Genomic DNA, 16,548 nt, shown 5'->3' with positions numbered 1-16,548 from the left:
AAGACATAAAATGAGTCTGGTATTGTAATTACAATTTCTATTTTGTTATTCTCCTTGCTCAGTTCCGAGATTTCAGTTCTATTTCGTAATTAGCACTATTGAAAATTAAATATGCGTACTCACACTCCAAGTGCAAGTTGCAAAACCTCAACGATAACCAAAGCAGAAGAGCTGATATGAAGACGTGGCTAGAAGTGTTTACGATTCGTATTCGCATCAATTAAATAAATTAGAATTCGCATCCTAGTCCAAAGTCAATTAATTATAGTACTAATGGCATCTCCTCGCTTAAGGCAATGACATTAATGTTCTCTATACACTCTCTTTTTTTCTGATATTCTAATAGGCTCTTTGGGTTGTTGGTCGCACTTGGACCCAGTCTCGGCTAGACTGCGGGGTCTTGGATATGGAGCTTCTCAGCCAACAGGTCAATTCTCTCTCAAAGATGTAATGTACCAGGACGCCGGTACCTACAAATGTGTGGGACAATCGTTGGCGAATAAAAAGAAACTCGAAGTACTTCAAAGTGTGACCGTTTCAGTCAAGGGTACGTAATATATCTATTGTTTTAATTAGTTTTGTGAATGTAATGCAGGAGTAATCTTCAATTATCTTAAAAAAAAACTTTCACGGTTTAAAGTTTTCGATATGCGATAGCTTTTTGCTGTCCACGCAATTATACCAGAAACTCATTAAGTAGAAAAAATTTGTACATGTATGTACAAGGCAGAAGGCGGTATCGCCAAACCGATAAAGAATATACATATCTCAATGTGGGATGTACATCCATTGAGTTCAAATTGGTTTGAGATTTTTTATTCCACTAGATTGCCAATATTTACTATATAAAAAAATATTATTTCTGATTGTTACTGGCCAAAATAAAGTTTGTTAAACGGTTAACAATGCTATGAAAAATTCATCCTACTTGCCCAAGTTTTTATTTGGAATTATGCAAGTAAAATAAAGCGAGTAATAAAAAAAAAAAAAATCCGATGGATATTGATTTTATTATTTTAAAACTGTAATACTAGAAGTGCAATTTGGAAAGGTTGCATAAAGAAGCTCAGGAATTCAAAGATTATATATTACCAAATAGAGGAATACATTTTTAAAATCTTCTCGGTTAAATTTAAGTTTTTTATGTTATATGAGCCACGCTCACATATTCTCCAATATGTAGAACAAAACGATGTACAAAAAATGCTCTAGAACAGTTTATAATTGATTTTTGGTTTTTGGCTGGTTTTTATATCTAAAGCGGAAATGCGACCATTTTGCAATCTCAAATAGCTTATAGATATACGAAACAAATGTTCAATAGAAAAACTGATGTTCTTTATCTGGATTTCTGCTTGAGTTATTAATATGATCAGAAAAAGTGGTCACGTACAACGAAATTGTGTAAGTTCAATTAATTTACTCTATTAGTTTAATTTATAGTTAAAGAAAGTGCAGTTTGGACTCTCCGTTGATTGACTAATCAATAATAACGCCTTATTATAAAGACAGGATAAAATTTAAATTGTTTACAAATAGTTACTATTTGTTTTGCTCACGCTAACGCAGTTGTATTCTGTTTCAAGCGCTGTATCTATTTTTACTACTTCCAAACAATTTCAAAAACTGGTCACATAAGAAAATTTAGTATAAGTTATACATTAAACTATAAACATATTAGTAGGTTGCAGTCAAAAGTTTCTTTTGAAGCAACCGATACACCACCAAGTTATTTGCTCAGTTTACGTTGCCTACTTTTCGTCTTTGACAGGTGACAGAAGCGAGCTAGAAACATTAAAAACTTTCCAACAGTTTTCAACACATTGGAAAACAAGGAAACAACTTTTGCTCCCAAATTTTTACAATTTCTTTTTACTGCATCTTTGCTATGAAAACTTCAACATTTACTTAGCATTAGAATGTAGCAACTTGTCCAAAAACTAAATTTTTTCTTTATTCCGAATCCAACCAATGCTTTTTCCTCTTTTATTGGAAAATGTGGAGTATTTGTATGTATGTATTAGTTAACTTAGCAAAACAACCTTAATTGATGACTTGGATTAAAGCATATAATGCTTAAATTATTTTTCACTAAGACACTAGAAACCATTAAATCGTTCGCATTAAAAGGTAAAACAGTAAGTTATTATCTTTTAAATATAACAAAGCAGTATATCGAAGAAATTAGAGACAAAAATCTAGGTTCAACGGTATGGCACGGTCTTTTTCTTAAATTATACCAATTTAATGTACCAAAAAGATACTAAAATGTAGTGCATTTAATTTTCGCTGTGCTTTGGATACACTTATATTCTTATGAAAGAATAATTCATTTCCACCAACCTTAAATAATAATAAATGATATATTCTTAATAGGAAAATAAAAAAAAACGATTATTTTTTAAGTATATACATATTCTCTTACTTAAGAAAAAAGTTCAGCGTTCATATTAGCATGCTCAACCAACTATTTAAATATTAAATGTAAGCAGAGCACAAACCGAACCGCTTGTCAGCTAAATTGTAGCCAATTGAAATAAACCAAACTAGCTAAAATGACTGCAGACACACTTTATAAGCAGCTGCTTATCAACTCTAAAAAGCTGAGTTGAGTAAAGTGAAATATTTAAAAGTTGCACAACTTTGCTCTGCTTAACATATGCAGAGTCGCCCTGTATTGTGGAACGCCTCCTTCCTGCTTCACATGTATTGACAACAAGGACGCGCACATAAAGTTAACGACAACGTTGGGTAAATAAATAAGCAAAAAAAAAAAGAAAGATGAAGTAGAAGAAACGCAACAAACTAAAGCAAAAGCTAAAGTTAGTGCTAAAGTAAAGGCGAAAACGTTGCGAAATTGCAAGAACAAATTGTTATTTAATTTGTATGAGTGCTGAAAATATTTGCAGCTGCCATTGCTCAAGTTTTTGCTCATAAACTTTTTGGCCAACATACGCATCAGAAACTTTAATACATATACATATGTACATACATATATACATATATTTAGCTTGCATACATACTACATACTGTGTTCGTGATGCATACCATATGGATGTGCTTTAGCAAGTGTAGAAAGTTTACTTTTGCACCAACATCATCAGCGAATACTTTTTCGTTACTTCAAAATTCAAATGCACATTTTATTCTTTTTCCATTTGCGCCCGAAACATATTTTAAACTACCTCAGCAGCCTTTTTCTCACTCAGGTAAATTATATAGCAGTTGGTAATTATGAATTTGTTGTGTAAATTTAATCGTCATTGCAAGTTAAAATATAAACACAAATAAAAAATTGAATGTGATATTTCTGCTACCCATTTTAAATTAAACTAAATCTGTGCGGTATCATGCTTAAATTATACCGAACTTAAATACTAAATAATTCTAAAATATATTGAGATTGGTTCTGGTACCGAAAATATCGATAATGATTCATAATAATAATCCCATTTTTTGATGATCGATGATCATAATCAGTTGCTCATATCTTATATAAAGTGAAGCAGAATAGCATTTTGCGACATTATTTATTATAATTTGTGACTATGATATTATTCGTGAATGTTTTTGGAAAACGCATTCTCGTATTCCAAGTTTAATTCAGATGCGAGAATCCAGCATATTGGTAGAGTTACTTTATCGTTACCCAATATACTCGTATACTACGTGAGCAAATAAATTGCTTTATGCGATGCTTTCTGTATGTATGCACATATGTACATATATGTGTGTTTGAGTGTTCAACCGCCTCTAACTCCGACAAAATTCAAAGGAATGCCGGTCCATTGTATATGCCCATTTTTTAGCATGCAATTTCTCTTGGAGCGCGGCTGTCATCAGTATTCATGTATGTATGGATACCTACCCCATATCACAGTTAGTAAATAATTTCATTGGCGTTTTTCATTTTCCACGCGCAATTTTTCTTGTCAAATTGTAGCTGAAAATTTGGTATATGGCTGGTGAGCTCTGCTCTGTTCTGCATTGTTCCTACTCATTAGAAACGCTCTGATGAGGGTACAAACAAGGCCGAGACGATAAAAGACCATGTGCTTGCGCAGTGCGATTCTTTTTTAAGTGTTTTTCATTTATGCCTCATTTATATAGCAATTTATGAGTTATTTTCAATGTTTACAGCAGCTGTGTTAAATTGCATATTTCATAATTTTCAACATTTTTTTTAAACTGAGTTATTGTGCAGGAATTCTCTCGAATAGGTTATGCGGGATCATTAAACATTATAATATCATAAATATCTTTCCTTATTGCATTTTTGCGATGTTAGGAAATGAATGAAAGTTTTATAGAAATCGGGAAAACTTCAAAGCGATAAGTCGAGGGTTGGCAACTATTTTTGTCGATAATCCGAAGGTCACTTTTGTCATTTATATATAATAAAAATAAAATGAAAATTTGGACAACGTCTACAAATAGCATATTATAATTTAAAGTTAACAAAGGAATTCAGTGTATAAAATCTGTGTCAATAGAGTTAAACATGCGAGACTAGATCTCAGAGACTATAAGAAATAGAGATACATTTATTTTGTAGAGTAAATTGAACAAATATTGCACGCGTAAATCCAGATTTTTGAAACATACAATATCTTTATGAATCCTGCAAATGTATTATAAACAAATCTTTGAAATTATTTTAGAAACACAGAAAACGGCTGCTGCTGTCGGATTTTAATTCCTTTAGTTGATAATTTGAAATCTAGTAGAATAACGATATACCAAATATACATTCGGTACATTAATTTGGTATATCTTAACTAGAATTCATTCATTTACTTTTATTGAAAACATGTAGAAGATATCTCACGGTCTGGCTTCAACTTCAGCCAGACATTATTGTACACTACAAAATAATCAAGAAACTTTAGTTAGACATTATTTTGTACACTACAAAATAATCAAGAAACTTCAGTCAGACATTATTTTGTACACTACAAAATAATCAAGATGTTGCAGAAACAAATTGAAACTGCAGAAGGCGTTTGTCAAGTTGACTAAATTATAAATTTTCACGTGTCGCTTAGCTTGCGCATCTATGTATATGTTTAGTTAGTTTAAATTTTAGCGCTGAAGTTGGCATCTGAATGTCGAAAACTTTTCAGACAGTTGCCAAAGTCAGTTTGAGGGATGGCCATGCTCCGTGCAAAAGTGTTAGTAAAGGCCTCATATTCGTATTGTTGGAGGCTACAGCGGAAATGAGTTACAAAAGCTGAGCAGAAGATGGACGACAAGAGAGCTTGTTATGCTGGCGAGAGTTAGATGAAACCCAGTCGTCAAAAATATTACACAGTGCAGCACCCAATACGAAATCTCATCAACGTGACCGGATATAAGCAGTAAAGCAAGCTGACAGCTCAACTCGCCCTTGAGCAGTGTCTGTCTCTCACACGATGAAAACTAATTCCCGCGAATGTGAATCACTTCTCCCCTCTCCCCACAATTTACAGTCTTTATGCATGAATTGGGTTTTTACACGAGTTTTGAGGGTTGAATCGCATAACTTGATGAAAGCCAACTAGAACAATGCAATCAAAAGTGACACTCGACCATGCAAATATTCGCTGCAAGACATCGCTGCCAAAAGAGCTTTCAATTAAGGGTTGTCATCTCCTAGCTTTAAGCTCTAGGCTATTTTGGGGTTATTGCCAAGCCACCAATTGTGTCTTGAGGCTGCCACATGCGATGGTTGCGCCAACTAATAAGCGTCGCTTTTCATACATCAACTGAGTCGATTTATAATGATGACGGCCTCTGGCTGTTACTCAGCGGGATCAGCGGCCTCTCCTCATGTCCTCTACTCTCGAGTGGATTGTGTTAAATTGCTAAAGTTTTCATTCCGTCGAACACAGCCTGGCAGGTGGGCCAAACGATAATCAAGCTCACTAATAATACAATTGAACGACGATGCATATTGCGAATTAGATTTATGGCAATTAAATTGCATGTTTAAACTCGACTAATGAATGGAAAATTATTTTGCACGTTACTTCTGAAAACATATATAATATGTATGATAGAAGATGTCCCCTAAATATAGAAAATTATATATACTTACTTATTCAATGACTCTACTTCCAACACATAGTCAAACGCTACTAAAGCTACTACGCTTTTACTCAAGGTAGTTTCCTCTATATATTTTCATTTTATAATTAGGCAATTTCTGCATAGAAAGTAATAGTTTCACAAAGTTTTCTTAAAAACAAACGAGTAATTAATAATTTCCTCCAGTGAATATCGATCCGAGAGCTACTGTTGATCAACAACTTTATGAAAATGATAAAAGAAAATGTAATGTGTGCGAAGGTGGTATATGCCAGTGATCTGATTTTGGTAATACTTTATACAACAAACAATATTGTTATCCATAATAAAATGTTAAGTAAAAATATACAAAATATGCTTCCTTATGGCATACTCCTTAACAAACAAACAAACTCAAAATACTTCTATGTGTTATTTACTAACAAAATATACCAGTCAATAAATTAGAGCTGGCCTATCAGACAAGTGATTTTCGCCAATACTTGTAATACTATTATAAATTGAAAGTATACTTTATTAAGGATTATTTCTTTATTTATAATAGAGGCCTTCGACTTATGTTATTAAGATAATTTTGATAAATATATGGATGGGTAGAATACAAATGTAGTTTTCTAATTCATTTGAAATTTCTTCCATTTCCAACAAAATGTTAATTAGATTATTTTTCGTTTGAACTTATATTACTTTGAACACGCCATACTCATTCAATTTTAGAAAATTTTGCTATAATCAAATTAAAAATCGCACCAATGACCAAGCTTTCACCCTTGGGCTGCTACCATTTTTGTAGAAGTCAATTGAGCTAAGGGTAAATGTCCTTATATAGAGATATACAACAGATATTTTAGTGTGAGATACTGCCGTTTTGAACACTGACTGTATTTAGTGCTTCAATAAATTAAACCCAATGAATTTATTTCATTTTCTCATGTTTATTTGTTCTTCCTTATTCCGTTTCAAAAACAACAACCACTCAATCAACTTGTATGTCTCAAAATAACTTTCAATCTTAATTTAACCATGAACTTCGAAAGGTAGTTTTATTAAATATTTTAATGAAGAAAAGGGATTTTCTTTTGTAGACTTTGTTATAAGCCAGACTAAACAGAATGTGTGATGATTCAATCCTATTAATATCTCTAAATACTGAGTATAAAATTAATCACTAATGCCACCATGATTAAATTTGACTTTGTCTGATTTGCACTTAAAACTTTTGCTCTTGTTATTTCGTCAATTTAACATTCTCAATAAAAATAAAAATATGTTTAACGAGAGGTGCACTTGTGCCTAATTGGATCTTTACAGTGTTGTGGCATGTGGAGAAAACCAAAAGTGACATGTGACCCAAAAAAAAGTTGCGCAATTTGGTTCGTTTGTTTGTAGCAAAAACTTCTTAATGAAGATTCGGTGTTTTTAAGAACTTTGCGTTTGACGACATGTTGTTCACTACTTCCTTTTATTTTTCAGTTCACTGGGTAACGTTAACTGGCCCCATTTTGTTTGTGATACGATTTTAATTAGTGACTATTGTATGGCTATTGAACTTTTCGCCGGGTGCAAATGTATCTGAGGGGTGGCTTTGATAAAATAAAAGTTTTCTCTGAACTAGCTACGACTTTGTAAAAAAAACAGAACAGCTAATTGTCAACAGCAATAACGACGCTGAAATTCGAAATACTTTCATAATCGTATTAACAATTCGTTAACTTTTTTCCTTACAGGGGCACCTACAGTTGTTGCTTTAAATGCCACACCCGTGGCGTATCCTGGCTCACCTCTGCATCTTAACGTGGAGTTTTGTGCTAATCCTCCAGCACATGCAGCTCGTTGGTTGCATGGGGATCGAGTGTTCACACCAGGAAATCAATATGGCAGCACAGTTCTGGCCTATTCGGTTAAGGTACATATTAAAAAAAAAAAGTGATTTATTCGTGTAACTTTTCATATTGTTGTATATTTTCATGTAGGATCTACCGACTCCATACTGTAAGGAGGCGCGGTTGACATATGTCAGCATGCATGAACGTGTGCCACGAACTTTCTATTTTATAGTATCGACACCTGGTGGCGTTGCTGAGGCTGTCTTTAATGTCAACTTTACGAAACGCAACCGGCAAATGTCCAACACCATCGACGATGACGAAGAGGAGGAGCTCAACAGACCCGAACAAATACATTTCCCTGTTTTCAGCAATAATACTGCAAGTGAACAGAGACTTGAGCTTACACTTGCGTTAACACTATTTAGTATATCGCTGCTTCAATGCCAATAGCTTTAAGATTTTTAGCGTGATAGACCAAGAAAACCAGTAGCCAAAGAGATTAACTGAGTGACTGAGGGAATTACTTACTTACAGTGTGCTCCCATGTGTGTGTTTTTTGAGGTGTGAATGAAATAAGAGGAAGAGAAAGAGAGAGAGAGAGAAAGAGAAAGAGATGGCGCGCAAAATAATGCCGACTCTTTATGAATGCAAGTCACAACAACACTTTCTACTATTAACTACCCACAAAACTATATCTATTCATCAGCTATAAATGTATCTTTATATGATGCTGCCACCACTACTACTATTTATTATTATAACGATATATTTACTTACGTGTAACCGATTGGCAAAAGTATCAAAATGAAATGTAGCATCTTGAATACTTAAGCTATGGGCCTCCATCTATCTATCTATCGAAAAGGGTGTGCACATTATATGTAGGTGTCTAAGTTGTCACATTAACCCTCTTAGTCTTTATCCAACGCAATTATCCTCGCCGCCTCCCATCGCCTAGTATCATCACCCTTTTAACATACGTATACATAATATTTATACTAAATTTGTAGCGTGTAATTATTATTGTGACTGTATCAGTGTATGTGTGTGTATGTATTTTAAAAATCGAAGTAGCGCAGCGCTTAACTTGAAAGCCCATAAAATAAGGGAAATAATACAACAACAACAACAAAAATGAGAATGTTTTTATCTATTGTTAAAAGTTGAACCATAATTATTATACTTTAAGTTCCTTTTTGAAGAAAATAAGCAAAGTGACTGATTTTTTTAATATATATTTTGAGTCAATGAAAGATTTATAGAACTAATGATGAGAGATGTTAAAATTTACTTTATGAATAATGCAAATGAAAGGCAAAATAAAACCTACCAGGTACGAACAAATTCCTTCCATTTCGATTTTCACGTATTTGAACATGTAAGAATATAAGAAGCCGTAAGTACATAATCGATAGAGTTTAATATATGAATGTTTCAAGTATATGTATGTATTTTTTATCATTAAATAAACTCTTCTTTTTTTTTTTTTGGTATTCAATTGAAAAATGTCAAATTATAGGTTTTATGTTTTTTTTTGTTTGTAATTAATTTTTCATCATTTACAAGGACCAAGCACTCTTGAAATCTTATTAACATTAATTCATTTTTTATAACAAATTATGGAATACTTGATTCATCATAATGGCAATATAAAAAAAACAAACAAAGGTTATAAACGCATATGGATATTAGCTCCAAAGTACCCTCCACACTTACGAAATGTAAATACATGTTTTGAAGTAACAAAAAAAAACATAATAACTAGTGCAAAAAAAAAAACTTACTTATTATAAGTATATCAAGTGTTAAGCGTTGTTTGTAAAGGGAAGACCAACAAATATGTCAAAATTAAAAATAATTTAAGATCACAAAACTAAAATAGTAAATGGATGCAAGAACAAACAATACCACAGCAAATTCACATATTTATTCGTAAATGCCATGAAATATCAAAACAAAAGTAAAATCTGTGCTCTATTGTAAAAATAACTCAATAAATAATCTACAATTACATATAGAGCGAAGTGTTTTAATGTACTATGTATAAAACTACAGCTTTTGTAATTTATTTCATAGATTATCTTGGCTAAGAATACGCATACTTTGTTCGTGCCATATAATTACATATTAATACCTAAGAGATATGTAAATGTAAAAAACAAAAACAAGAAAAGAAACAAACAACACTTAGAAGAACGAAACGCCAATTTAAACAAACTTCTAAACGGTTTACGCAGAATTCTAAGAATTCGGCTTCACAATAAAAATCAAAGATGAGATTATTACTTCAGGCAATTATTATTTTAATCAAACGAAATATGCCAATAAACAACATTTTTTAACGAATGAAAGGATTGAAGTGAAATCTTAAAAGTTGAGTTGAGATTTTTTGTTTATATGTATTATTATAAACGAAATTTGCGAAATGTATTACAAAAGCAAACACAAACACGTCGTCATGTTAACTAACAAAATTAGTTATTAACAAATTATGGTATTATATAAATATTTATGTATATACATACATACATATATATATTACATATTACAAAGAGTGGTCAAATGCATATTATATTTAATATATACATAATAATAATTATTATAATAATATTTGAAAAATATTATTTATTTATAACGAGAGGGTATAAAACAAACAAACAAACAAACGAACAAAAATTCATAATTCATAATTTTTAGTACCTAAGAGAAAACTACATCCCAAATAAATATGTGGCAAAATAATTTTAAAGGCATATGTACTATATGTATTATGAAAGTAAATCCCGCAATACATTTGTAGTGCAAGGTGCAAACTGTTTGATAACAATGAAAGTATGAGGATACAATAAGTGAAGATTTAGTCATAGGCCCAATATAATGACAACCACCAAATAAACTTGCAAAAATCTCAACATTGATTGATCAAGCAGAACATAGAATAAAAATATATAACGAACAAAAACAACAAACAAACGTATTGCCTCATTTATTTGTAAAAGTGAGGAGTTTAATAAAAGGCCAAACAAAAAACAAAAATCTGTTAGATTTAAGCAGAAAATCTGTAAAAGAATCTAATACATTTACATGATTACACAAAAATGCAACAGATGAAATAGCCAATTTAACATGAAGCGAAAGAAATAAAATACATAATGAACATGAAATCAAAATAAAAATGAAGAAATACAAGATTTTAAATGTTTTACAAATTTTTACATATGTCAATAGACAACATATGTCTATTTGTTTTCTCTACTTAAACTATCAGCCCGACTTCTCCAATGCCCTGATACTAAGAGCTTACCGATGAGGTAAAAAATGAAGTGTTAATGGTGTTGATGAACGCCTTTGGTCTATGCACGAAGAATAATATTCGCATATTCTTAAGTGGAGAAGCAAGCAAGCAAACATTTTAATTTAAAAAATTAAGCTTGGTGAGTTTACTTTTTATACACTATCTAAACCCGAGATGGATATTCGCTTCAAATTTATTGGAACGCCTTATTTAGCCAAATTATATGTATTTTATATAATTTAAATATATATATATATATTTCTCATATGGCGACATTTATCAGTGTTTCTTTCAGGTTGATAGTGATGTACAGATCCAAGAAAATTGTATCCGCACAACAAAAGCTGCAGTCGAGACTGATAGACTTTGAGATATCTGCTTCAAATTTCAAACAAATAAGAAAGCCACAGTCGAGTGTGCTAAGCTGTCAGAAATGATAAAAGTTAAAAACAACATAGTGCGGTATTATTCTAAAAATATACCTAATTTATATACCGAAGACTATATATCGTTATACTACTATGTTCAAAATATACCAATTTAGTTCAAAATATACTAAATTTCCAACCACACCAACTAAAACCCTACTGCAGCAGTCATTCCTTATTAAATCTTAATCTGATCGCAAAGCTCTAGCCTTACTTAATCTGCGTGCAAGTGCTGTCGAAATAAAATTAGATCTTTATCCCTTAAGGTCTCTGAGAATTATGTGTTAATACGGACTGACGAAGAGACAGACAAGACTATATCGTCTCAGCTGTTGACGCTGAGATGCCTACTTCAAAGATGGTAGGTGCAGTCTAGAAAAGATCCTGTTGCAATAAAGAATGTGGTTACTAAAAAGGAAAGGTGACGATAAAATATTGTAAGATGGCAGGCTGAAGGTTGAACCGCAGCTTATTATTTAGCAAAGACATTGGCGTTATGCTCTGAGTTATTCAAAGGAATCCGGTTTTCTTTTCGAGCAATGGCCCAAAGCGATGTTAGCTTCGGTTTTTGACTCTGCACCTTGCAGTGAAGTGGCCAGTTGCATTAGTTGAACATCGAGAGTACAATGACTCCGCAAAGGCTGAATGTTCACTACTAGTCCCAACATGACTGCATTGAGCTGGGGCTGAGCTGCAACTACTGCTACATTTCTTGGCCTGCACACTTGGCCATGCAACCTGTTTTCTGACAAAAATCACCAGCCATCGTCAATGGCAATGATAAAAACGACAGTAAACTTGCCTGAAAAGTTAGCAGACGAATAGCCGGTTTGCCGCGCTAATGACTATCAAATAGCTAAGGCTCCATACATCAGTTAGCGGAGGCGATTCATCGATTCTCTTCGGTCCATAGTCCGTATATCATGGTTTGACGGTTCGTCGACTTTGTTGACAAGAACTAATCAAAATTTATTTTGGAAGCCCTAACGATACAAAGTTAGCCAAACTGAGAAACCAATCAAAGTCTTACAAATCTCAAAGTCGCACGTGGCAATAACGCGACGAAAAGTATTTTCCACAAATGAAGAATTGGTTTGGAAACCACAACCATCCGCAATGGCAATTGCAATTGCAATTGTTGTGCGAATTTCTTTTAAATGTTGCCACAACCAAACTCATATACCGACTGCACAAGTTTGCCTCCGCCTCGTACATATTTCACTTGTTTATTGCCTTGGCTTAAACTTACAGATTAAAGAGACAGACAGAAAAAATGCAAAAACTACAATTGAATTTGCCGCTTTTGGGTGGGAATACCGCCACCAAAGCAGGAGATTGCAACACATACTTTCCGGTCAGATATTACGCTGACGAAATTAGTTGGTGATTTCTGGTGAAATTGCCGGATTTGATTATATGGGAAGTGATTAGTGGTATCAATTGAATGGGCAATGCTGAAGCGAAGTTAAATTTAATCAATAATCAAAGTGACAATGCAGGTACTTTTAAGTACAAATTTATGAATTTGTTACTCCTAAATTGCAAATAAACTAATACTTTAAACATCACACAGTCAACGAGCCGTTAAAAATTAAATATGCTCATTCATTTAATCTTTTCTTATTATTCACATTAGAAGCTATTGCACATGTTAATTGCTGTATTATTTTCAAAACGAAAAATTAATCGAGCATTGCTTTACTTTAATATTAGCCTCACTATAAAATAATGCAACTTTATCAAATTGAGCTTGCAAAGAAGTGTCTAGTGACTTACAGCAACTTTAAATGTTGACAATTGATTTAATGTTCTCGTTTCTTGTCCATTGATGTTAAGCTCATGGGTTCACGCTCAAATAATATTTCATACATTTTTATGAAATTTCACAGTTCAATTAATTCATTTGAATTTTAACTTCATTTTCCAATTTACTTCACACACTTTAACGAGCAATGCAAAATCACCGATGGCGAGACAGTGTGAAATGAAAAATACAAAATAAATCGCATCAACAGAACTGAAGTGCGAGGGCTCGTACAATAATTGTTAACGTAAAATTAAAAATGGTTTTTGATTGATTGCGTATAATTGGAGTTTGGTTTGAGTTCGACCATCGACAGTCATTGTAATTACCTTTTGACTCATTTTGTTTACCCTGCACACTTAATTAGTAAGCTAAATGGGTGGTTTGAGCTTTTCGCAATTGACAAACAGTCACAGTCATTTTTCGATTCGTAAAGCCTTCTGCAAATACAATGAATAAGTAACAGATGAGGAATTAAACAATTTCCTTTAAATATGTTTCAAACATTTTGCAGGAAGTTTGCTAAAAATAGGTATATAAGTTAATCTTCATTGTGCACCAATTTCAGTTCACGATTTATTTAACCAATCTCAATTTATGAGCAAGTACCTCATTGACCGCACTTAACAAGTTTGCCTTAATTATCTTTTAATAAGTAAGCCGGATACTGGTAAGTAAAGGAAGTCATATAATGAACACCGCATTTCTTTTAAATTATTTCAAGCTAAACTATAAGTCTAAGCCTTAGCTGTGTTGCATAATCCAAAGCTCGAACTATTTAAACATAGTTGTCCAGCTTTTTACTCTTGGTTTGCGGAAGTGCTGAACAAATACCATACAAAATTGGTTTCTACCATTTTTACTACTTCCATGACAAAAATGACATTTTAAATGCTGCATTTATAGAACATTTCGTATTTCAAAAAATTATTTTATTCAGTTTAAAGTCACTTTAAATAATGCTCAGCTACAAGACCATATTCCTTGCTTGAAAAAAAGTGAAAATGCTGAAAAATATTCTATTTGTCGATGCCATAATATATCTACTATATACTCAGAGTCAACAAAAATAAGGCATATTCATGTTTGCTATGAGTTTATTAAAATAAAAAATGTTTTAAATAAAAACTTTGCTTTTTATGAAAGCCTTTTTAATGTTCGACTTTCAATTTACATTTATATTTAATTACATGTTGTCTATTTCTATTTGTGTATGAAAGTTCAATCGAGGAGCTAAGATATTAGGTAGATCGATTACAATCAAAGCTTGTCTATAACATTCCGTCTCGCTTTTATTAATATTCATGTTGTCCGTCAATTAAATAATGTTAAAAAGGTATTTAGTAATTTGTGGTTGATAGATTCACAAAAAAACCTCACATTATTAATGAGCTCATAAATTGAATAGCAAAACCAATTGCAAAACGCCATTTGAGCATAATAAGGTGGAAGCACTAGTGTAATACATGCGATAATCGTAACGTAAAAACTGCATGGGTTAGCTAAAAACAAAAACAAAGCTGCTAAAAAGGCAACAAATGTAAAGTCATTGCAGTCAAGGGCGATCCACGCTACCAAATTCCAATGGCAAGGGCTTTCACTTTGAGCACGCTCACACAACTGGCGAAAAAACCAGTTGCAGAGTTTTCCCGCATATATTTTCGCCAGGGTCAATGCTGCCGTAGAAAACCAAAACAAAAAAAAAATGTCACTGCGGCAGAGCAAATGAGCCATGCTTTGGCAACATAGAGTAACGAGTAAAAGACATTAAGAGAGTGAGAGGCGGCAGCAGGTTGAGCTTGCGTCATCGCTGGATGGACAAGTTTGGTGCTACAGTTTAAGGATCGACAGTCGCGGCTGTTGCATTAACGACTGCCAACGACAACAACGACGACGACAACAACGACAACGACAACGACAACGACAACGACAACGACGACGACAACTTAAGCAACGACTACGACTTCAGCTTCAAAACTGACGACGATCGAAAAGAAAACGAAATGCGCGATCCATCGAGGTTTCACTTTCATTCGCATCGTATACACGCAGCTGACAGGGTCGCAAACGTTGTGTCCTCCCCCAGCATGAGCGCGTAGAAGAAAGTGATCGGAGAGTGCGAATACTTGAAGATTCGACAGTGCTTCAATTCGAATAGTTTAGCTGTGCATCGGATTAAGTTATGCTTTAAAATTATCAAGTGAGACTAATTTGCAAACGCTAAAAAGACATTTGTTTTGGTTTTTAAAATGATTACAAGCTGCAACGCTTAAACAAGTGATTCAAAGTGCATCTTGACTGCGTGGCTGTAAACATAAATAATCGGACCCTGCAATTTTACTGTTTCAGTTGCCCATATTTAATGGATGCAGGTAAATAAATTAAATAAGTTTTATACATATAAAAGTGTGTAATCTAAAAAGATTTTACATTTTCTGGATAAAAATTAATATTAAAATCTTTAAAGATTTATTGCTTGTTTTCTTCCTTATTGGGAAAGTTTGACTACAATTTTAAAATCCTGTTTTACATAAGCAATCATTTTATTAAGGCAATGGTAAAATTTTTTTTAAAAATTTAACAATTATAGAACGTTATTGGAAACTGCAAAGATTGGATAACATTTGGAACTCACTTTATGTCGGCTATTGTTAAATATATATTTTTATTTTAAACTAATCCGATATTACTTTCATAGGGCCCTTGCTATGTGGCATCAAGTACAACTATTAGCAGTGGCATCGGCTGTATTGGGCGTCTGCATGTTTGTTATGCCAGAAGTAATACACGCTTCTGAGGCAACAACTAATGCGGTGCCACGCCTCTTTCCACAACCACCAGGACCACAGAATGCGACAACCCCAAAGAGCTTTGACAGCAAAGATGGTGACTTATTGAGTGGCAGCGACAAGGATGTATGTTTAAAATTCCTGAAAGATTTTGAGAGGTAATGAGAGGTCTTTTTGACAGCTGAATTTGCAGAGAGACAGACATTTCGGAGTTATCGAGGACCAGTACTTTGACAGTGCATTACTAGGGGAAGATGAGCATAAACATGTGAGCTTGGACCAAATTGCAGAGACAGGACCTTTAAGGTATGTATTTTATTCAATGCGTGATAAAAGA

General features: G+C 33.1%; 1 protein-coding gene and 1 long non-coding RNA gene across 2 annotated transcripts in view; both read left to right on the top strand.

Annotated features, from left to right (window-relative positions):
- The window catches only part of LOC132791179 (irregular chiasm C-roughest protein), an 84,938-nt gene extending 75,692 nt beyond the window's left edge, over nucleotides 1-9,246 (top strand). Inside the window, exons 10-12 of the mRNA XM_060800012.1 lie at nucleotides 347-547; nucleotides 7,794-7,972; nucleotides 8,040-9,246. Coding sequence (XP_060655995.1) covers nucleotides 347-547; nucleotides 7,794-7,972; nucleotides 8,040-8,345 — 686 coding nt within the window. The 3' untranslated portion in view covers nucleotides 8,346-9,246. The remainder of the gene's footprint in view (nucleotides 1-346; nucleotides 548-7,793; nucleotides 7,973-8,039) is intronic.
- Nucleotides 9,247-15,435: 6,189 nt separating this feature from the next.
- Nucleotides 15,436-16,548, top strand: LOC132792752 (uncharacterized). Its single transcript, XR_009633040.1, has 3 exons — nucleotides 15,436-15,794; nucleotides 16,121-16,337; nucleotides 16,393-16,548. It is a non-coding gene; the product is annotated as an uncharacterized LOC132792752 (long non-coding RNA).

The sequence above is a fragment of the Drosophila nasuta genome, chromosome 3, assembly GCF_023558535.2.
Source record: "Drosophila nasuta strain 15112-1781.00 chromosome 3, ASM2355853v1, whole genome shotgun sequence".
NCBI lineage: Eukaryota > Metazoa > Arthropoda > Insecta > Diptera > Drosophilidae > Drosophila > Drosophila nasuta.
The sequence above is the reverse complement of the archived record's forward strand: the minus strand, read 5'-3'. Positions and strand labels throughout refer to the sequence as shown.